This window comes from Spinacia oleracea, chromosome 5 (genome assembly GCF_020520425.1).
Source record: "Spinacia oleracea cultivar Varoflay chromosome 5, BTI_SOV_V1, whole genome shotgun sequence".
Classification (NCBI taxonomy): Eukaryota; Viridiplantae; Streptophyta; class Magnoliopsida; order Caryophyllales; family Amaranthaceae; genus Spinacia; species Spinacia oleracea.
This window is the reverse complement of record NC_079491.1, coordinates 15,455,586-15,479,834: the sequence shown is the minus strand read 5'-3', so window position 1 is coordinate 15,479,834 and position 24,249 is coordinate 15,455,586. Positions and strand designations below refer to the sequence as shown.

Below are 24,249 nucleotides of genomic sequence, written 5' to 3'. Positions count from 1 at the left end.
GAATGTCAAAGGTTGAAAATGGTCCCTAATCGGAGTTTTCTATAAAATTGGACGCATAGAAAACGTTAGATGATTAGAATGCAAGATGACTAGTAGTTCTGTTTCTTGAACTATGTGGACATGGCAATGTCATAATCATTTGCATAGATACTTACTTTGGGAAGACTAGTATCGGACAAGACCTATGAAACTTTACTTTAAGAGATGAAAATTTGTCATAAGTAAATTTCATTAAATTATTAGACACTAAATCCTCAATACCTGAGTGATTTGAGATTACTTGTTTGAGAACTGGTTGCTTTGACGTTGACCAACCGTCGCACCGTAAAAGGAGGCTATAAAGGCAACGCTCAGGTAATCACCTATCAAACGAAGTCTAATCTCAAGATCGCAAGATTGGGATTTTCCTCCCATAAATCGGGATGAGATGCTTAAAAGTTGTACAAGGCCACTCGGAGAGCTAGAAACTGTGAAATGCATGGCCGTGCTCGGATGAATCATAGGCTATGATTATCTGTTTATTTGATCAGTTGAACTCTGAAACCGAGGAACACCTCTGGACATAATAAGGATGACAACTCTTACCTTATGTTCAAGAGCAAGCATCGAGCGACAAAGGAATTAGGAAATGCACACTTGTCCCTAAGGACAAGTGGGAGACTGAAGGAAATAATGCCCTTGGTCCAAGTATTCATTCTATGATAAGTCTAATAAATGCGGTTCAGTATTAATTAAACAAGTTAATAATTCAGTGAGATCAAGTGAGCTGAATGCCTAGCTAGAGGCCGTTTCAGTTCAAGTGGAATTAATGATATTAATCCACAGCTTACTCTTGACTGAACCCGTAGGGTCACACAAATAGTACGTAAACGGATCAAGTATTTAATGGCATTAAATACTCCATCTATGAATATTCGGAATCGACGGATCTTGGTTTCAGTGGGAGCTGAGATCGTCACAGGCAAGAAATGAATACTCCGGAAACGATGATATTACCGGAAACGGAAATATGGATCGTATCGGAAATATAAATATTATCCAAGTCGTAGATGTTGCCGGAAACGGAAACATGGTACGTATCGGAAAATATTATCGGAAATGGAAATATTGCCAGAATCGGAAATATTGCCGGAAACGGAAATATTGTCAGAATCGGAAATATTATCGGAATCGGAAAATAATTCCGGAAACGGAAATATTAAATATTTGTTCGAAACGGAAATTGATTCCGGAATCGGAAATATTAAATATTGTTCGTATCGGAAATGAATTCCGGAATCGGAAATTTAATCGGAAGCGTATCGTACGAATAAGCATCGGACGAGGCCTGCCGGACGAGGGCCCAGCACGAAGCCAGGCCATCGCCCAGCAAGCCAAGCGCGCCACGCGAACAGCCAAGGCCACGCCAGGCCCAGCGCAAGGCCAGGCCCAGCAGGCCGAGGCAGCGCGCAGGAGCTACGTGGGCTTGTAGCTCGCGTAGGCCTCGCTGCGTGGGCTGCTGCTCGCACGCACGCGCATGAGCGGCCCATCGTGGCTGCCGTGTGTGTGTGCGTGAGTGTTTGTGTTCATGCACGATTCCTAAAACATGCAGAGTTCGGTTAATGATTAAATTCCTAATTCTATTAGATAAATTAATTAATTAGAGTTCTTGTAGGATTCTAGGTTTAATTAATTTGTATCTGAATAGGATTCCAATTCCCTTTCCATACCCCTATAAATATGTGGCCTGGGTTCACAATTTATAACGAGTTTCAAAGTATTCAAAGTGAGTTTTTGAGAGAAAAATTCAATCACACATCTTGCTCAAAAGTGCCGAAAATTCTAGTACCTTAAGGGCGATTCTAGTTGGTCAATCTTAAGGCGGATCCGGACGTGCTGTGGACTATCTACGGAGGGACGACACTTGGAGTCCTAAAGACTTGTTCTTGTTCGGTTCGGGCGCAGCTAGGGAGGGCACGCAACAAAGAGTATGCATCTAACTTATGCTATATGATTATGTGTAAATAATATGTATTCCTGGGTTAATGGTTGTTTCCGCATGATTTATGTAATATCATATGTATCATAACCTAACAAAACGAACTCAGCCAATTCCGGCTAAAAGTGAGCAAAATATGGAGTCATAACATTCAACTTAAGTCATTAAATGCAAAAGTGCTAAAAGGCACACGATTATATAATCAACCTAATGACTTTGCCAAGAAAATAATAGAAATTTGCCTCTTTAGGCATAACTTCCAAACGGAAGCATTAACTTCCGTAAATACCGTGTTTCTTGCCATTCGAATACATAAATATTTTCCTCGAGTAAAAGATGCATCTACTGAAAAATAAAACTTCTTCTTAAACATTGCTAAAAAAACTACGTAAGACAATCAAGCATTCTTTATGAAACAACAAATTAGTTCTCTTGACATCATTATCATCCCTTGACATCATTATCATCCCTTGACATCTCATAAAGGGTAGCACTTACTATCATTATCATCCCTTGACATCTCTTCATGCAAGAATGTCCTTCACCTTCTTGAAATTGAGCATCTAAACTTCATCCAGAATCGAGCAACCGATAGTTCTTACAAGTACTACAAGCAGCAACCCAAGTGAAGCTCCCACAATAAAAAAAAAGGGAGACGGTTTGATCTTAGGCTATACTGAACCATGTGACCACATTGTCAAATAACTTCCTTGAACATTCTCGAATATGCTTTTTAGTAAGGACCTTACTTCTTCATTATGTTTTCAGAATATTTTCAAAAACTAATTGGATATGTCCTCTATCTTAGTCAGTTCATTCATTTCTTTGCTAAGCAATCAAGTTTGGATGCACCTTCCTATGTTTATTTCAAAAGAGGAAAAAACTTTGCCCTACTTTATACTGGGGGCTAGCTTAGCCAACACATCCATTCTTCTTCTTAACGACTGATTGAACACACAAGACTTTTTCATTGCGAGTAATTTGGAACTAAATCCGCAATCTTCAACCGATATCTTTCTACAGAATTAAATCCGCTAAATCTGCAAAAAAGACATTGTTGACTTTGAAATATGCATGCGTCTTGTTTCATGTCTGTTTCGTTGAGTATAAGTCGAAAAACCTTTGGCTAGAAGGGAGCCACCTAAGCTTTGGTCAAGGAAAATTTTGATCTGCTAATTACCTTGACCACATCAACGTCGCCTAAAGCAAAACAACAAGTAGCAATTACTACTCGTTCCTCGAATATACCTTGCACTAAACAAGTATGATTCAAACTATTCATGAACTCTCAGTAGTCTGATGAATTATGTTTCATCCAAGACGTCATGAATATGCAAAAATGTATTCCAAGCATTACAATACAAAACCAATCCCGTAGCCATGCTTGGGGGCTTGAGAAGATCACTTCAAAATTGCTCCGAACGTCGACTTTATCACAAATTATCGATGCTAATGATATACGTATGTCATAGGGAGAAAATTCTACTATTCAGTTGTATAAAACAAACCTTGGTTTGCTATAACCCTCGTCCAAATTCTAAGAAAGATTCACTACCCTAGAACGTGAAAAGTTGCTCCAAACTAATAGGGCAAAAAAACGTCGTGAGTTTCTAAAAACTCTAGATCATTCCACTGCAACGAATATGCATGACATTCTGCATATATCCATTCGACAGTTTGATCATTTCTCCAAAGGACAATGAAAAGCAAAAGCAAAACCGAGCAAGAAATGTTAAGAGAACTCACGAAAATGTTGAGCAAAGCAGCAACAGAAATGACGAACAATTTCCTACGAAATTGGGTTTTAAAGACGAGTAGCGCAAGAAATTTCTTGCGCCCACCACGTAAGCGCAAATGTTTTCTTGAGCACAGCAGTACAGCGCGAAAATTTCTTTCGCCCAAAGATGCTCTGACAAAATTTGTACGGGCCACTTAGCCTTCGCCCAACTGCAAATCAACCGTTATACTTTACGATTTCCTTCCCGCGGAAAAACTAACGGTTTTTCAAATTTATTATTTTTGAATAAAAATAATAATAAGCATCGTAGGTCACCAACAAGGCACAATCTCTTGGAAAATAATTGTGATCCACTAACCGCCCACGACCCCAATCATTTTTATCAGAATTTCTTATTTCTAAAAAATAAAAAATCCCAAGTTATTTCCAAAATTAAATTTTTTAAGATCAAAATTTTCCATTTTCTAAAAGAACGAGAGTAAGTTGAAGTTTTCCGCTTCTAAAAAGCAAGTGTCAAGTTCTGTTTCTAAAAAACGAGCGTCGAGTTTCCGTTTATGAAAACCGAGAGTCGAACCAAGTTTTCCGTTTCTAAAAATCGAAAGTAAAGCCAAGTTTTCCACTTCTAAAAAGCGGGAGTTAAGTTGAGTTTTTCCCATTTTCTCTAAAAAGTAAGGTAGTAAGTTTGCTGCTTTCTTTCAAAAAGCAGGGCATCCAAGTAAAGTTTTCCGCTTTCTTTCAAAAAGCAGGACCGTTTAGTTTCCATCTATCTGAGTCCACTCACAAAATTTTAAGTATCTGTTTTCATAAAATTCCGTCTCAATGAACACCTTCAATGACATTGTGAGGAGGTATAAGTTCAGTCAATAAATCTCTAATGACCCATGAGGAGAAATGTCGACATTCCTAAGTCAAATGTCATCACTCGGGGGCTTGTAAGACCCTCGCAACCGAATCAATTTCCCAAAACTTAGAAAGTTAAATATTATTTATTGTTTTGAAAGTTAGTTAATTCCGCTGCGTAATTCTGACAATAGCCTTAACCGTTATCACGGTGGCGGTAATATCTTAGTAATTCCTTTATTTTAAGTTGGAAAATGGTTTTATAAAAGCAAGGAATTATTAGGGTGTTACAGTATAGTTGTTAGTCCAAATGGGTTTAGGGATGATTGTAGTTTTCTCCTTGTTGTTTTCTGGCTTGGATACCCCATTGTTGTGCTTGTAGCGGTCCTACGTAACCTTGTTTGTCGCTTTCAAAACCTTTTATTCGAACATTGCTCCTTATTTTATGGGGTTCATAGCATGCTTTTCAAGTCACTAGCTTTTAGTGACTCTTGTTGCTTGTGACCAAATCACAAGCCCTTCGCAACCAGCTTGTGTCGTTACTACTCTTCCGTTTCTTTCCTTGGTTAATTTTATAGGTTCATAGGGTTGTACGGGAGCCTCCAATTGCTTACCTCCCCTACAACTCAATCTTCTACAATGAACTCACTAAAGATGGTTTTGGCACGCTATTAGATCGAAGATATGCGGTGTAAACAAAGTCATACCAACAACAACCGAGGGTCCAACGTACAAAGAAGAGATTGCTGCTCTTTCAGTTTTAGTAGCTTTTTCATAGCTTGTTTTGTAATCTTGTAGTTGTAAACGTTTGTTTTATTATGTAAAATTAAGCCTATGTCAAAAAAAAAAAAAAAACTAAACTGAAAAGTACTAAGTACGTATTCAACTTCGTACGAAATATGATAAGTAAGCGTTGTGTACATGGCAATGTTTCCCTCTGACTTTAAGGTCACGAGTTCGATTCCTACCAGATGCAGTTCCTTCGAACCGATACTCTAGAAAGTTCTTATTTTTTATCGTCCTATTTCCAAGATACCTACGGTCCTACGTAACGTAGTTAAGTTGATTTTTTTACTTACGAGAGGTTCTAGTCCACTAAAGTCGCGCGTCCATTTAACCAAAAAATAATTTACGGATCATGACAATGATCACATCTACTAATTAACCAACCTGAATAATAGAAAAATGTGGTCAAATTATAATAACAATAAAATTCAGAACAAAAGTAATATTTTTGATAAGCAATTACAATCATATGGAGTATCTAAGTTTCTATGAAATTGGCGTTACATATTATACTAACCAATATTTGGAAAAAAATAAAATAGGTTAAGAAGATTAAGACAGAAACCGAATCACTAAGAATCATATATAATTATATATTTCCAGCTAAAATTATACTACGTATAAATTAAAACTTTGTAACCACGCAACCTTACTAAACTAATTATGGTCAACTCTAACCCTACGTATACATTTTCTCTATATGTAATGCACGCTTCTCTATATATACTAAACTTCATTTTGCTAATTTGCTTCTCAATATCCACTAATCACTATACTAATTACTAATTAGAAGTGAATTATATACTAATTAGTCATATAAACATGCTTCGTCTATTGATCTCTCTGGCTTGGGTTATGGTGCTACTGGAATCGTCGTCTTTGGCTTCAGCAAGCGTTGTGGAACACTCTTTTTATGTAATTTCTCTACCTTTTTACATAGTACTACGTATTAATTAAAGAGTATATTCTGATTATCTTACATAATCATGCATGGAAGGTGAAAATAGACTTCCTGGTAACGTAGACGGTGAAAAGTAAAGGTAACATGTAGCTAGTGATGTGAATTACAATTTCAACGTAGCTTTTTGCCAAAATAAAATAAAATGATCATGTGTAAAGTGCTTGCATGTTCATGGTAATATCTGTTCACTCCAAATGGCTTATGATTGTTGTAATTTTTTTTATCACCATTCAAGTGATACGAGGTTTCATTATCATGAAGATTATCATGAAGATTCTACGATAGAATGATGGTTGTCTTAGGGCGTTTCCTATAAGATTAGAAAGAAAATAATCAATTGAAGTTGGCATAAATGGTTAAGAGTCTTTTGCTCCTTAACTAAGGTCTCGGGTTCGAGTCTTGGAAATTAAAAAAATCTCAACTGGGAGAAATGTTGTCAATCGAGGTACCCATACAAACTCCAGCAGGAAATTACTATATAAAATGAGAGATTTATAAATTAAAGTAATTTTCAACTATAAAAAGAAAAAAAAGGAGACTATTTAACATTGTGTATGTACATTTGCAGGTGAAAAATCTAACTGTGGAAATATTGTGTGAGAAAAGAGTAATTACAGCAGTAAATGGAAGTTTACCAGGCCCCTTGCTTAAAGTTCGAGAGGGCGATACTGTCATTGTCCATGTTTTCAATGAATCACCCTACAATATTTCAATCCATTGGTGATTATACTAAACTCTCCTTAATCGTTCAACTTGCTTTGTCAATTACCAGTTTTTTTTTTTTTTTTTGCCCTTTTTTTATTAGATTACGTACGTTAGCGGATTAATTAACTAAATCATGGACAGTTGATCAACGATTACAGTACATTATATTGGAAAATATTAATAATGTATAATTCTATTGTACATTTCAGGAACAGAAATATATACGAATATATACATCATTAAAAACGAAACATCAACTACTTGATATGAATAAATATTAATCCAATGATTAATTAGCAAGAAATCAACTATATCTCTGTCAAAATCATGAATTAGTCCAGCTTTTAGATGATGTTAAAGAAGAAATAATTAAATTATTTGCGACACTTGTGTTACTATCAACTATGGAGTACATGCTTATAATAAACAACTAGTTTTTGGGCCGGGCCCAGGTTACCACATTAGTAATTTTTTCATTTATTTATTTTTATTTTCGCAATTATAACATGAAACACATCATGTAATAGTGGTAAATGCTTTATTATTTAAACACAAGCAGAGCGCCATGTGTCATGTAAACTTCTTTTGAAACGCATTTTAATACATAGTATAGATAATAAGTGTTGTGAATCTACTATATGTCGATAAAGATTGATAATTTTTTTAGTTTTGTTTCCATAATCACTTATTAATTTATTTGAACACTTGCTCGACTCCGTTCGATCTGTACATGCACCAACGTTATTTTCACCTATTAAGGGGGAAAATAAGTTTAGATAAAATAAGTTTGGTTAAAATTCAAGAAAAATAAACGGTATCCATGTTCAATTTACATGTAAAGTAAATTATAATAAAATAAATTAAATTCAAACACGTGAAAAATAAGTGAATAGAACATTGCTATATATACTTACGTGTGTAAATCGTTACCATTAATTAATTACTATAATAAAAGTTACTTTGTACTAACTGGGGTGTGGAACTTGTACGTGTAGGCATGGGTTGTTTCAGAAGCTAACTCCATGGGCAGACGGACCATCATATATAACTCAATGTCCAATTAAACCGGGACAATAACTACACTTACAATTTTAACGCAACAGAACAAGAGGGCACGCTTTGGTGGCATGCTCATAGCAAATGGCTTCGAGCCACCGTTTATGGAGGTTTCATTATACTCCCAAGAAAAGACCTATCTTACCCCTTTGCTAAACCTCATCAAGAATTTCCTATCATCATAGGTACGTACATACGTATTTTATATTTCGTAGTTACATAAAAAAAAAAAAAAAAAAAAATAGCTCCACATGCTCATCATGTACATAGCTTATATATGATAGATCGAGCATGAAAATGCTGGAAGATATACGTGCACTCATCACGTACGTAATTCAGTTCACCTGAATGTATAATAAAAATAAGTAATAAGGTCTACATGAGTGCATATAATAAAATAAATAATGATGTAAGTTGTGACTTAACTCGATTTATGATAATCGAGGAGGCTAGAATTGTTCTTAATAAAATATTAATTATAAAAGACTTTTATTGATAGGAAAGACTATATATATAGTTATATATAGAGATCGAGATAATATGAGAATATATGATTGAAAAGTTGAACAAGCAAATTTGATGTAGACGTTAATAATAAAGTTGACAAATAGATCGACTCATTGTTCTGTTGGAGGTTCAAAAGGGTACGCAACTCAATCCATTGTTCATATGCACCATATTTTATTGTTCTTTTAGTTCAAACTAATACCTAGCTATTTGAATTGGTCTAATCAAACTAACTAAGGCTACTTCCAAATAATCTAAATAACAAATTAAATTTCATGAGACACGCCATTATAAATTTATAATAACATGTTAATTAACGAGCTATTGAAAAACATCTTTGCTAATCATGCGTAGCCAAAATCATCACACGTGATGGTAATATATGTACGAGTTTAGACGAAAAACACTAGGATAGATTGTATTAACTGTATAAGGATGATATTCCATATTAGTGATAAAAGTCATTTGCTAAACTTGGTCAGATAGATTGTGTTAACTATATAAGGATGATACTATGTATTAGTATTAAAAGTTATTTGTTAACCAAGGCCACGTTTAATACTCGCGTAGTTTGCGACTTTACATTCTACCTACAAGAAATTGAACATGAAACATCTTAGGCGTACCTAATTAAATATAAGCACCCCCCTCAAAAAAAAAAAAAAAAAATATAAGCACACTCGAATATAGTTAATTTTGTATTCATAATAAGTAATTAGGTCAAATGTATTAAAATTATAGAGATAAAGAAATTTGTTATTTGGATGGAACACTACAAGAGGGGGGGGGGGGGGGTGAATTGTAATATGGAACCTGCTAGCCAATTTTTGCGGAATTATAAAGAACATAAGCAAGTAGAGAAACAATACAAGAGAGATTTTACGAGGAAACTTTCCAGGGCCCAACTGGAAAGAAAACCTCGACCCACTAGGGATTTCAACTCAAACTCTTTTCACTATAGGGCAACAACTCAGTTACAATCCTATAAGAAACTTGGCCATTACTTGAGTTCCTCTACGAACTCAAGTTCCCAATAGTTGTTCCCTCAAACAACTACGCTCTCACTGACTTCCCTAGAAGTCTCTCTTGACTCTTAGACTTCACTCAAAGCCTCTCTGTTTCTCTCTCATAGACTTCACTCAAAGCCTACCCAAATACATATCAGGAACTCACTCACGTTCCTGCCCCATACACATCAGGAACTCACTCAAGTTCCAGCCCAAAACTTGATACAAGAATTCACTCAAACCCTTGACCAATTCCCCATTACAAGAGTTCACTCAACCCTTGACCAACTCTCAAAATATTGATGATTGATAATTGATTAGTATCCCTCTAGAATGTAGCACGGGAAAAACCAATGGGGAACATGTCACTCGTAGGAACTTGGAACTCGTAGGAACTGACTCAAAAATGTGGAATGAAAAACATATTCTTCTATAACATTATTCCACAGCCAACTCTTATGGAATGACACAAGTCAGACACTTTGGAATGAAGATATAAGCCTCTATTTATAGCGTGTACAAGACTTAACCATAATCCCACTAATTCCTCCACTAACAGTAAGTTTCCTAACTTCTAGGCACTTACCCATGATCAGTTAGTTGGGGAGAAACTTGGGGAGAAAGCAGTCAAAGTCTTGGGCACAACTTATACCACGTTTACAGTAAAACAGTTAGAGTAAAAATATGAAATAAAAAGAAAATAAATACTTGGAGAAAAAGCAACGTTTTATCAAAACATAATCCAGGAGATATTTTTCCAAAACTCACTTTTTATTTATTTTCTTATGCAAAAATATTTTACTGAAAACCTTTTCATAAACGTGAAATAAATACATGAGATTTCGTTCGTGCAGGAACTTGCATTACAAGTTCCAACACTCACAAACTCATTATACGTATTTTAAATTTTGACTCTTTATTTTCCAAAAGCAGGTAAGATAAAAATAAATAAAAGATGAAATTAAAATCAGAATCCTAATTAAAGTTGATTTAATTTAAAACTTATCTTTTATTTAAAACTAAATCTTATCCTAAAATAACTAGTGCATATTATCTAAAACTCTTAACCAAGTAGAGATTTATTAAGAAACAAAACTCTAAATAAATCCCTACAGATTACGATAATAATATGCAACATATTCACTGACTCTTAGATGCTTTTGACTCTAAGTTCCACGAGTTCCTTTTGACACCTTGTTCCATTACCTTTCACGCTACTACATACTTACATGAATCCTAGAAAATAAACTCTTATTTCCTGTCTTCATGTTCCATGCTGCTCCGCATGTTGGTTGTTCCACCTCTGGAACTTCTTGAACCATGTTCCCATCAGGAACTTATTTATGCCTGCTTGATCAGTTTCTCTGATTGTCCAAGTCTACATGCTTTGGCCTTCTCTTGTTCCTGCTCTGGAACTCCTGATTTTCTTAGCATAGAAACTTAAACATTTATTAGTTAAGTTTGCCTGTCATCATCAAAACCCTGTAGGTCAACAAAATTGATAGAGTCCAAACAATTTGTTAGTTAATTATATCTTTCTAATGATTATAGCTTCAAAGTATATTTTATTTGAGATTTGTATTTAGAACATGCATCTATTACTATATTTTATTTTATTTTGACAAGGAACATCTAATACTAATTGCAAAATACTCGTGACATCTCTAAATAAGCTAAATAAAATAGAGAGAGTAATACAATTAATAAGCTAATGATGAATTTGACATTTTGTAGGGGAGTGGTGGAATGCTAATGTACTCGAAGTTGAACAGCAAGGCGCGGCCACTGGAGCTGCACCTAACATTTCAGATGCCTACACAATTAATGGTCAACCTGGTCATCTTTACTCTTGCTCACAAAATAGTAAGTTCCATTTTTATTACACCTCACAATTGAACGTAACATACAAATGTGATGAAAGATATTGTACGGAGTGAGTATTAAATTACGGCATAAGTTTAAAATTTTGACCAGCTAAATGGTAAAAGTGACGAATATTATGGACCGGAGGAAATACGTACTGTAATATACTAGCTAGTTGCATACTTGCATTTGGGTTTGCATTCTTTTTTATTGAACACTAATACAATTCATTATATTGATGGATATGATCAGAAACCACAAAGTTTGAAGTAGTCCAAGGAAAAACATACTTACTACGCATAATCAACGCTGCACTGAACAACGAACATTTCTTCAAGGTAGCAAATCACAACTTCACGGTGGTAGCTATCGACGCTACGTACACCACCCCTTACGAAACAGACGTGGTGGTGACCGGACCAGGCCAAACAGTCGACGTCCTCATGACAGCCAACCAACCTAATGGGTCATACTACGCGGCTGCGCAACCATACTCAAGCGCACCCGGTTTACCATTCGACAACACAACCACCACAGCAATCTTCACCTACGTCGTTGTAAACACTACAATTAATACATCCTCAACACCACCAATCATGCCTTCATTACCCGCCTTCAACGACACCCCAACGGCTCATAGATTCTTCACCAATCTAACCGGTCTAACTTCAGCTCGGTTTTGGGAACCGACAATTCTCGACGTCGACGAACATATGTTCATGGCAATTGGGTTAGGCCTTGTTTCTTGTGGGAGAAACGAAAGCTGTTTAGGGATATTTAATCAGAGTTTTGCTGCTAGTATTAACAACATTTCATTTCAGTTACCTACAAGGATGTCCTTATTAGAGGCACATTACTCTAATGTTAAGGGTGTTTACGACAATGCCACTTTCCCTGATACGCCTCTAATGACATTTGATTATACCAACCCTAACAACAGCTTCAACCAGAACTTGTTGATGACCACGAAATCGACGACTGTGAAACGGGTTAAGTTTAATACTACGATTGAGATTGTGTTTCAGGATACTGCTTTGGTTGGGATAGAGAATCATCCTATGCATATTCATTGTTTTAATTTTCAAGTACTTGCTCAAGGGTTTGGGAACTATAATCCTAGTGTGGATCGTCAAAAGTTCAATCTTGTTAATCCGCAAATCAGGAATACAGTTGCTGTGCCTACTGGTGGTTGGTCTGTCATCAGATTCCGTGCTAACAATCCAGGTAACTACTTTCTCCGTCTCTTTCTGTTCTTTATGTTTTCCTTTTTGGGTGTCTCAAAATGTTCTTTACATTTCCTTTTATATTATCACATAAATAATTTAATATTCTATCAAAATTTGTGTCCAATTATTATTTTAACCAATTAAATCCATTGGTACTCCCTCCATTTCTTTTTGTTTGTTACGTATTCCTTTTAGGGTGTTTCACAATGTTTGTTATGTGGGAGAATATTTCCTTTTATAAACTTATTATATTATCATTTTTTGTGCCAACTTTTAATTTTAACCGGCCCTATTTAATTCACCTTATTTCTCCTGATCTGATCTGATCTGATCTGATCTGGTCTGGTTTGATCTGATCTGATCTGATCTGGTCTGGTTTGATCTGATCTGATCTGAACTTATCTGATCTGATCTGATCTGATATGGTTTGATCTGATCTGATCTGATCTGGTCTGGTCTGATCTGATCTGGTCTGGTCTGATCTGATCTGGTCTGGTCTGATCTGATCTGGTCTGATCTGATCTGATCTGATTCTTCATAATTAAGTTTAAACAAAAATCTACATTTATCAATATTAAACGACTTACGTGTAAAATAAATGTTTACACAAATTTATAATATTGATATTATTTATTTGACTTTGCTCATGATTTAACTATTCCTTATATTAGCTAGATAGACCTAGACATGATCTAGATAGATCGGCTATGATCTATACATATAAGTTCTGATCTGGATATGATCTATACAGATCGATTCTGATCTGGACATGATTTGTACAGATCGATTCTGATCTGGACATGATTTGTACAGATCTGTTCTGTTTGGACATGATCGTTCTGATCTGGACATGATCTGTACAGTTCAGTTCTGATCTGGACATGATCTGTACAGACCAGTTCTGATCTGGACATGATCTGTATAGACTAGTTTTGATCTGGACATGATCTGTACATACCAGTTCTGATCTGGACATGATCTGTACAGTTCAGTTCTGATCTGGACATAATCTGTACAGATCAGTTCTGATCTAGACATGATCTGTACAGACCAGTTCTAATCTGGACATGAGTTGTACAGTTCAGTTCTCATCTAGACATGATCTGTACAGATCAGGTCTGATCTGGACATGATCTGTACAGATCATTTCTGATCTAGACATCATCTGTACATATCATTTCTGATCTGGTCATGATCTGTACAGACCAGTTATGATCTGGTCATGATCACTATTAATCAATTCTAATATGGACATGATCTTTGCCGATCAATTCCGATCTGAACATAATTTGTACAGAGTCGATATCTAGACCAGTTATAATCTGGACATATCGATTCTGATCTGGACATGATCTGTACAAATCAGTTTTGATCTAAACATATTGTGTAACGCCCCGACCTCTAATTCAATTATTTAATCATAATTAGCAGCGGAATTAACCTAATTCGGTCGGGACATTACCCGCCGTAACTCCCTCTTGGGAATTACGAGGCAACTATCAATCATAAGCTATTAAACTCCAAAATTCACATAATCATCCTTCTCAAATCCTTAATCAAAGTACATAACTTAATCTCGAATCTTTACTGAATCTTGTTACAACTTAACATTAACTTAGGTGAACTTGGTAATAGTGAAATCCTCGCCACTACTCGTTTCCGTGGTCCCCAGCAGTACCTAAAACGGAAAACAAAACGGTGAGCCGAAGACTCAGTAACAAGTTACCCTAGCATCGTAACATCATTTCAATTCATTTTATTTAATAAACAGGGAGAATAGAATATAGTAAAACATTTAATAAATCAATATTTCAGAAGCATCATTTCAAAAACATCATTTCAGGAACATTAATTTCAGGAACGTCATTTCATTACTCTTTTTCCTTTTAACAGTATTTATTCTGGTCGTCATGACTTTACAGGAAAACATGGTAGGACGTCTCCTACGAACAGGGGAAGCCAGTGCTTCATAACAGGGGGAGTCAATGCTCCATAACAGGGGAAGCCAGTGCTTCATTTCAGGGGGAACCTTGGTTCCATATCAGGGGAAGCCAGTGCTTCTTATCAGGGGGAACCTTGGTTCCATATCAGGGGAAGCCAGTGCTTCTTATCAGGGGGAGCCTGGGCTCCATATCAGGGGAACTTGACCAGTTCTTACACTTTTATTTATCATGTTTACATTTCTTTTAATCGAACATTAATCAGGAAAATCTCAATCATTCAGGGTGGTTCAATAAACCATTAAATCTCGTTATTTCATAAAATCATTTCTTTCAGGAATAATAATAATTCATTAAATTAATACTTTGCATAAAGCTGCATTATCGTAAAACAATTCAATCAAATCATACTTGTAATCCCGCAATTCACAAAACATCATTATAAAACATCAATCATTCATAACATCATTCATAAATACATTTCGAAGGGAATGCGGGTACTAGCAGTAACCGTTACCTCAATTCCACGATTTGACAGGCCTTTTTCCTTGGTCGTTCGTCCTGAGCTCCGAGTCCAATTCTTTCAAAGTATTAAATCATTGAATTAGTACTAAATCGATAAATAGTTTAAAATCAATAGTTTATAAAATCATAGATTTTATAATTAATAAATTTTATAAATAAAGAGTTTTAATAAAATATACTTTCGAAATTTAATGAAAATAATATTAATCAAATTTTCAATAAAAAATATATATGTATATTTATTTATTTTATAAATTGTTTGTCATGAATATTATTTAAATTCCCTTTTTGTTAAATAAATCTAGTAATTTCCTTTATTAAAATCGATAATTAAACTTGAAAAATAATAACGATTTATTAGTAAATAATTATATTATAAAATCAATTTATTAAACATAAACACCATAGAAATTCTGAAAACTTAGGTTGGTCTTACCCAAAGCCCAAATGGTTAAGTTGGCCCAACTTAAATTTGGGTTGGAGGAAAATGAATCAGGTTTCAATTGAACTGATTCTCTCCTTTTTTTTTTGGAATGAGAGGTACGAACAGAGGGGGAGGGAGCACGGAGGAGCAAAGCACGAAGAGGAGGGAGGACGGAAGTGGCGGCTGGGATGGGCTCGGTGGTTCGACGTAGCATCGAAGGTGAGACGGTGATGGTGGTGGTTGTTGGTGGCGGCAAAACTGCGAGAGAAAGGAAGAAATGGGCATGAACAGGGCAAAAACAGGGGAGTTGAGGGGTGGCGTCGTAGGTGGTTGGGGAAAGCTACAATATTTTCCGGCGAGGTCAAGGGTGGTGGTGGACTCGGCTGGTGGTGGTGGTGACAGTGAGTGGGTGATGCGACTGCGGTTTGTTCGGGGTTAGGGCGAGAAGCAGGGGAGATGAAGGAGGGGGGGAGGCGAGGCTACGGGTGGTGATGCTTGGTGGTGAACGGTGGTCGAGTGACGCTAGGTGGTTGGGGTGATGGTGCTGGGCAGTGGTGGCTATGGTGGTGGCAGGCGGTGGTTTTCACGGTGGTGTTTTCGAATCAGGAAAGAAAAGAGAGTGAAATTGGTTTTTGATTTTGGATTTTTGGTTGGAAAAATGGTGACAATTTGTGGCTTATTTATAGTGTTGAGTTGAGTGAAATCCTTGGGAATCAAGGCATGAATGTAGTCTGAATTGTGGGTAGAAAGGAATGAAGGAATTCCTTCATTCTTGTTGTTGTTTGTACGTGAATAGCAAGGAAAGAGAAGGAAAGATGCCAATTTGTTCCTTAGGGGCATTTTGGTCATTTCACTTAGTTAGGCAAGATTTCTGAAAATTGTTCTCTATTTTTAGGAAACTAATTGGAATAGAAAAGTTTAACTAAAACCAAGTTTTAAAATAATTATTTATAAAAATATCGTTAACGAAAAATAAATTTAGTTTTCGAATAAGAACGTTCCGAAATTATTAAAAATCAGAAATAAATCACGGAATAATTTAGATTTTTAAAAAGTAGCTTAAGCTCGAAAAATTTGAAATTTAGTCATAGAATCTGAAAATTAATAAATCGTGTAATAATATTAAAAATTTAAGCGAAATAAAACTTCGTTAATTAAAATAAAGTTTGAAATTAATATTTAAAACGATTTTAAGCTAAATAAAAATAATTAAGCATGATTAATCAAATTTAAAAACTTCGGGGTATTACACTCTTACCCCCTTAGAAAAAGTTTCGTCCTCGAAACTTGAAAATTAGATTTATAAAATGATTGTTGAAAATTGAAAACGCTCGAATAAAAGTATAATGTTTTATTTAAAACCAAGATCTCACCATTTCAATTCTGACAATGTCTAGCCTTCATTCCGCCATCATCTTTTAGAACTCCGCTTCAACTCGAGACCTAGAATCGAAGAGTAAAGAACACAAAAAGGGGCAAAATTATATTGATCCTTAATCGTCATTAAGGTCAATTACATTCCGCCATCGTCTTTCGTATCTCCACTTTACTTCATAAAATAGGATCGAGGAGCAAAGAACATAAAAGGGGCAAATTGTTAGCTTAGACTAGGCTCCATTTTACTTTGTGATATCTTGTTTGAAAATATTTTCTACCAAAATAGTAACTTTTAATGAAAAATTAAATTATAATTCTGAAAATATATGTAGATGTAGTGAAAATAAATATTTATCAACCAATTTCAATACACGAATAATTTGTAAAAGTCATTTATTATATCAATCTCGTACTCTGAGCTCAGGAGAACTTCCATCGGAGGCGGCTTCCATGTATAACAATTAGATTACCAATATAATCATGTCAGCATAAGCATAATCCATATCATATAGACATAGTTTATAAATTCAAAATTCCATATTCAACATAAGCATAACATTTGATCTGACACATGAGCATGGTTGATTCATAACACGTTTACAAAAACATCATGATTCATACATTATATCATTCTCAGGCGACTATTTGGAGGTATCGCGGTTTCGTTTGCTCTTGCCTTCTTTGCTACAGGAATTCTTGTTGTTGACTTTCGTTATTCGATTTGTTTTGATTTCGATCTTCGATATTTCCTTATGCGTCAAACAACTTTGTTGACTACGTTTGTTGTGGGGGGTTCGAGTCCAATCACGTGACAGGAACTACATCACTAGACATAAGACTTTGTTACTCATCCTTAGTATTTTAAGTCGACAAACCTTGGATTTGGCCGAAACTCTAAGACATCAAGCATGCCTTTATCTAGCTTCCAGAAACTTAGTTCAGACTACCTGGTTTTACAGACATGTCATTTTGTCGATTTCTATTCTCAACTCCATCGTATTCCTCAATCATTCATAATACTTTTCGAATTTCATAACATTCATTGATATCATCAATCTGATAGATAGACTAATTCTCGATAACTTATTTTGGTAAGATCTTTAAAGCTTATATGCAAACTCAATCTCATGCTTTCACCATAAATCATATTTTGGTTTCGATCACATAATATTTTTGCATAACTTTTTTTTTTTTTTTTTTTTTTTAAGATTTCTAGCTTAGCTTCCTTAACATATCTGGAAATATACTTAGGTGCTTATAACCACAAAACAATCATTATGAAAGGTGCGGGGAAAATAACCCATAAAATCAACCTTAACCATAACTTAAACGCTTTGAACCCTGAATATTAAGTGATGATTCATCTTTTACAAACTCACACTCTTCTTGTACTCTATCATTCATCCTTAAATACAAACTCATGCTCTTTCGGTACTCTAAAAATCAACCTTAAATAATTCATAAACATAGAAGTTCCTTAAAATAATTCATATCCACAAAATCATGCTTTTATTAATTCTTTCATAAACTTCCTTGAGGACATTAATGATCCTTAAACATTTCATAACATGTCCTTGACAAAATATCTATGACATGATTCAAATCTAAAACAGGAAACTTAGGTTCAAACGTACATAAGAACTAAATTGAAATGGTATCAGCGTTGACGTCATCTTCTTCTTCCTTGTCAGCTCTCATCATGTAAGCTTTTCCAGATATTGGTGGTCATGGTGGATCATGATTAACCCTAGCATTGTTGTTGTTTCGTTCATGATTGGTCGAGGTTGCTCTTCCAGTATCTGTGGGAGGTGGTTTAGGGCAGTCTCTGACAAAATGATCTTTTCCTCCACATCGATAACACGTCTTCGTTCCTGCACGACATTCACTTTCAGTATGGTTTCTCTTTCCACACTTAGCACACCATATACTACGAGCTGCTCTATCATTATGACCTTGGTCTCTTCTATAATTATGGTTTCCTTGGTTTGGCCTTTTAGCTCCTCCATGATTTTGATTATCATTCTTCCTTTTGTCACCAGCATTTTGTGCTTCTCGGAGTAGTACAACTCGTTCAACATTAACTGCGATATCAACCATATCTTGATAGGAAGTAAACCTTTGAGTTGCCAACCTATCTTGGTATTTCAAATGAAGACCTCGCTCAAAACGGTTCATCCTAGATTGTTCTGTCGATACCAGCTCCGGTGCAAATCTTGACAATTCCATGAACTTGTTTGCATATTCCATAACACTCATTGTTCCTTGTTGCAAGTGTAGAAACTCGTCTTCCTTTTGTTTCCTCAAAGATGGTGGATAAAACTTATCTCTCAGTAACTTTTGCAGTTCGGTCCAACCAAATCTAGGCTCATTCTTCCTTTCCTTATTAACTTTCCACCATAAACTTGCTTGACCCATTAAGTAAAACACGGCGAAATCGACTCTCCATTCCTTAGGACATTGCAAGGTTTCAAACAACTGATCTATGCGGTTAATCCAATCCTCGAATTCTACAGGGTCGGGCTTGCCATCATAAGATGGTGGGTTCAGGGATGAAAACTTCTTGAACATTGACGCATTTTCGTTCGCATTCGTCGATTTCTTTTTCTGAGAATCTTTGATTAATTCAGCTAACATCGTGCTAACGGTTTCTAATCGTTCCATCCTTTCTTTGTGATCTTCGATAGGTTGATCGTCATAGGGATCATCATGGGCGACATCCTCGTAGATAGTGTCATCGTTGACATGGACGTTGTGATCGTTGCGAGCTCCCTCGTTAATATCGTTAGTCACCTCGATAGTTGACATTCTGCATAACGTGCTCAATCAGGAGAACATACATAATAGGAAAATAATCCCTTTTCGGCCCGTTCCTACACTCACACTCATTTCATTTTAACATGATTCTAACATATTCTTTTAAACTTATTCTTTAAAATTCTTTGCTTAAAGCCTATTGAATTCTACAACGCGCAATACCCGTAAGATTTAGCACTTATGGTCCAGAACCTTGGCTCTGAATACCAAACTGTAACGCCCCGACCTCTAATTCAATTATTTAATCATAATTAGCAGCGGAATTAACCTAATTCGGTCGGGACATTACCCGCCGTAACTCCCTCTTGGGAATTACGAGGCAACTATCAATCATAAGCTATTAAACTCCAAAATTCACATAATCATCCTTCTCAAATCCTTAATCAAAGTACATAACTTAATCTCGAATCTTTACTGAATCTTGTTACAACTTAACATTAACTTAGGTGAACTTGGTAATAGTGAAATCCTCGCCACTACTCGTTTCCGTGGTCCCCAGCAGTACCTAAAACGGAAAACAAAACGGTGAGCCGAAGACTCAGTAACAAGTTACCCTAGCATCGTAACATCATTTCAATTCATTTTATTTAATAAACAGGGAGAATAGAATATAGTAAAACATTTAATAAATCAATATTTCAGAAGCATCATTTCAAAAACATCATTTCAGGAACATTAATTTCAGGAACGTCATTTCATTACTCTTTTTCCTTTTAACAGTATTTATTCTGGTCGTCATGACTTTACAGGAAAACATGGTAGGACGTCTCCTACGAACAGGGGAAGCCAGTGCTTCATAACAGGGGGAGTCAATGCTCCATAACAGGGGAAGCCAGTGCTTCATTTCAGGGGGAACCTTGGTTCCATATCAGGGGAAGCCAGTGCTTCTTATCAGGGGGAACCTTGGTTCCATATCAGGGGAAGCCAGTGCTTCTTATCAGGGGGAGCCTGGGCTCCATATCAGGGGAACTTGACCAGTTCTTACACTTTTATTTATCATGTTTACATTTCTTTTAATCGAACATTAATCAGGAAAATCTCAATCATTCAGGGTGGTTCAATAAACCATTAAATCTCGTTATTTCATAAAATCATTTCTTTCAGGAATAATAATAATTCATTAAATTAATACTTTGCATAAAGCTGCATTATCGTAAAACAATTCAATCAAATCATACTTGTAATCCCGCAATTCACAAAACATCATTATAAAACATCAATCATTCATAACATCATTCATAAATACATTTCGAAGGGAATGCGGGTACTAGCAGTAACCGTTACCTCAATTCCACGATTTGACAGGCCTTTTTCCTTGGTCGTTCGTCCTGAGCTCCGAGTCCAATTCTTTCAAAGTATTAAATCATTGAATTAGTACTAAATCGATAAATAGTTTAAAATCAATAGTTTATAAAATCATAGATTTTATAATTAATAAATTTTATAAATAAAGAGTTTTAATAAAATATACTTTCGAAATTTAATGAAAATAATATTAATCAAATTTTCAATAAAAAAATATATATATGTATATTTATTTATTTTATAAATTGTTTGTCATGAATATTATTTAAATTCCCTTTTTGTTAAATAAATCTAGTAATTTCCTTTATTAAAATCGATAATTAAACTTGAAAAATAATAACGATTTATTAGTAAATAATTATATTATAAAATCAATTTATTAAACATAAACACCATAGAAATTCTGAAAACTTAGGTTGGTCTTACCCAAAGCCCAAATGGTTAAGTTGGCCCAACTTAAATTTGGGTTGGAGGAAAATGAATCAGGTTTCAATTGAACTGATTCTCTCCTTTTTTTTTTGGAATGAGAGGTACGAACAGAGGGGGAGGGAGCACGGAGGAGCAAAGCACGAAGAGGAGGGAGGACGGAAGTGGCGGCTGGGATGGGCTCGGTGGTTCGACGTAGCATCGAAGGTGAGACGGTGATGGTGGTGGTTGTTGGTGGCGGCAAAACTGCGAGAGAAAGGAAGAAATGGGCATGAACAGGGCAAAAACAGGGGAGTTGAGGGGTGGCGTCGTAGGTGGTTGGGGAAAGCTACAATATTTTCCGGCGAGGTCAAGGGTGGTGGTGGACTCGGCTGGTGGTGGTGGTGACAGTGAGTGGGTGATGCGACTGCGGTTTGTTCGGGGTTAGGGCGAGAAGCAGGGGAGATGAAGGAGGGGGGGAGGCGAGGCTACGGGTGGTGATGCTTGGTGGTGAACGGTGGTCGAGTGACGCTAGGTGGTTGGGGTGATGGTGCTGGGCAGTGGTGGCTATGGTGGTGGCAGGCGGTGGTTTTCACGGTGGTGTTTTCGAATCAGGAAAGAAAAGAGAGTGAAATTGGTTTTTGATTTTGGATTTTTGGTTGGAAAAATGGTGACAATTTGTGGCTTATTTATAGTGTTGAGTTGAGTGAAATCCTTGGGAATCAAGGCATGAATGTAGTCTGAATTGTGGGTAGAAAGGAATGAAGGAATTCCTTCATTCTTGTTGTTGTTTGTACGTGAATAGCAAGGAAAGAGAAGGAAAGATGCCAATTTGTTCCTTAGGGGCATTTTGGTCATTTCACTTAGTTAGGCAAGATTTCTGAAAATTGTTCTCTATTTTTAGGAAACTAATTGGAATAGAAAAGTTTAACTAAAACCAAGTTTTAAAATAATTATTTATAAAAATATCGTTAACGAAAAATAAATTTAGTTTTCGAATAAGAACGTTCCGAAATTATTAAAAATCAGAAATAAATCACGGAATAATTTAGATTTTTAAAAAGTAGCTTAAGCTCGAAAAATTTGAAATTTAGTCATAGAATCTGAAAATTAATAAATCGTGTAATAATATTAAAAATTTAAGCGAAATAAAACTTCGTTAATTAAAATAAAGTTTGAAATTAATATTTAAAACGATTTTAAGCTAAATAAAAATAATTAAGCATGATTAATCAAATTTAAAAACTTCGGGGTATTACATATTGGTTATGTAAGAATTGAATCTGATGTAGACAAGATCTTTACAGATTTGAACATGATCTGGACATGATCTGTACAGATCAGTTATGATAAGGATATTATCTTATTCTATCAGTTCTGGTCTAGATATATACTCCGTAGTAGTTTTGATCTATAGAAATCAGTTTTGATATGGACATGACCTGATCATATCGTTTCTGATCTGGACTTAATGGTTTTAATTTGGACATGATGAATTTGAATGTTTTGTTAATGTTTTTTTATGCCTTAAGTAATAGGTTTTAATTGCACCGACAACAAAATTCTTTTTTATTAAAGCAATAATAGTAATAAAAATATTAAATATAATCAATGATATAAATAATAATACTCCGTAATAATTATCATCATAATAATCTAGTCTGGTCTGATCTGATCTGATCTGATCTAAACTTATTTTTTCTGATATGATCTGATCTGATCTGGTCTGGTCTGATCTGATTAAATCTGAAATAAGTAATAAGGTCCTGAAATAAGGTGAACTAAACATGGCCTAAATTTCTTTACAATTTCCCAAGTACGTTAAGTTAGCAATCTTTGTGCTTTTCCATTATTGGTTCATTTTGTTAAATAAAACAATCTTATTGGTTGTTGGAGTGATTAGTGGATTGATGTTTTACTTGGATTTTTTTTTAATAAAAAAGAAAAAGAATATTTATTATACGTTAATAAACGTGCAAAAGTCCAAACGTAACAAACAAAAAGAAACGGAGAGAGTAATTAATTGCAACATTTTTAACAACTTAGTTTCTCACACAAACACAATTTTATATGGTAGTTTTTGGTAAAATTTCCTTTTTTTTTTTTTTAATTTATTGATTGCCTAGTGTTTACTGGTTAAAACTATTTGCATTTTATCCGTGACATATTATTACAGCTGACCATAGAAATTGGAAGTACCAATGATGTCTTGGCCTAGTGGTTAAGACTAAGGGCCTGTGTACAATAGGTCTCAGGTTCGAATCCCCCTGCCCCCATTTGTAATTTATATTGCCCTTGTGGCTCATTCGCACCAAAAAAAAAAAAAAAAAAAATAGAAATTGGAAGTTATTTTTGAACATGGAAGTTTAATTGGTTGAATAAATAGGTGTATGGATATTGCATTGCCATCTAGATGTGCATCTAACATGGGGTCTAGCTATGGCTTTTATTGTGGAAGATGGCGGCACACCGGAATCAACCTTACCGCCGCCACCTGCGGACTTGCCCAAGTGCTGAAACATTAATGTCCTTGTTTATTATGCGTACCATTTTCGCAGTGTATATATATATACTTGTACTCCCTATGTATAGAAGGTGCACCAATCATTAAAATACGGTCAACTAAGAAAAGTGCACCAATCATTTCTATACAGAGAGAGTATAATTTATGCATGCTACTTGTCATTCTTCACTAATTGTTCATACTCCGCACCATTTATTTTGTATCTACTACGAATATGTTTGTTACATTGTTTTGAATTGTTTTTTCCATACGAGGGCATAAATAAATA

The 24,249-nt window shown here is 35.3% G+C and overlaps 2 protein-coding genes across 2 annotated transcripts; one reads left to right on the top strand and one right to left on the bottom strand.

Moving 5' to 3' along the window:
- Positions 1–6,091: 6,091 nt before the first annotated feature.
- On the top strand, positions 6,092–24,134 carry LOC110784623 (laccase-7-like). The gene is given in 7 exon segments (XM_021989079.2): positions 6,092–6,257; positions 6,872–7,023; positions 8,004–8,082; positions 8,084–8,249; positions 11,313–11,441; positions 11,694–12,665; positions 23,844–24,134. Coding segments are annotated over 7 exon segments (1,722 nt in total). The 5' UTR covers positions 6,092–6,164; the 3' UTR covers positions 23,975–24,134.
- On the bottom strand, positions 12,674–22,510 carry LOC130461135 (uncharacterized). Its single transcript, XM_056829089.1, has 3 exons — positions 21,479–22,510; positions 21,032–21,094; positions 12,674–19,739 (listed from the first exon to the last, which is right to left on the bottom strand). Exon 3 carries the CDS (start codon positions 19,736–19,738, stop codon positions 18,659–18,661), a length of 1,080 nt encoding a protein of 359 aa, XP_056685067.1. The 5' UTR covers position 19,739; positions 21,032–21,094; positions 21,479–22,510; the 3' UTR covers positions 12,674–18,658.
- Positions 24,135–24,249: the final 115 nt, after the last annotated feature.

Coding starts and splice junctions, on each gene's coding strand:
- LOC130461135 (XM_056829089.1), bottom strand. CDS start 19,738: ATGTCAACTATCGAGGTGACTAACGATATTAACGAGGGAGCTCGCAAC.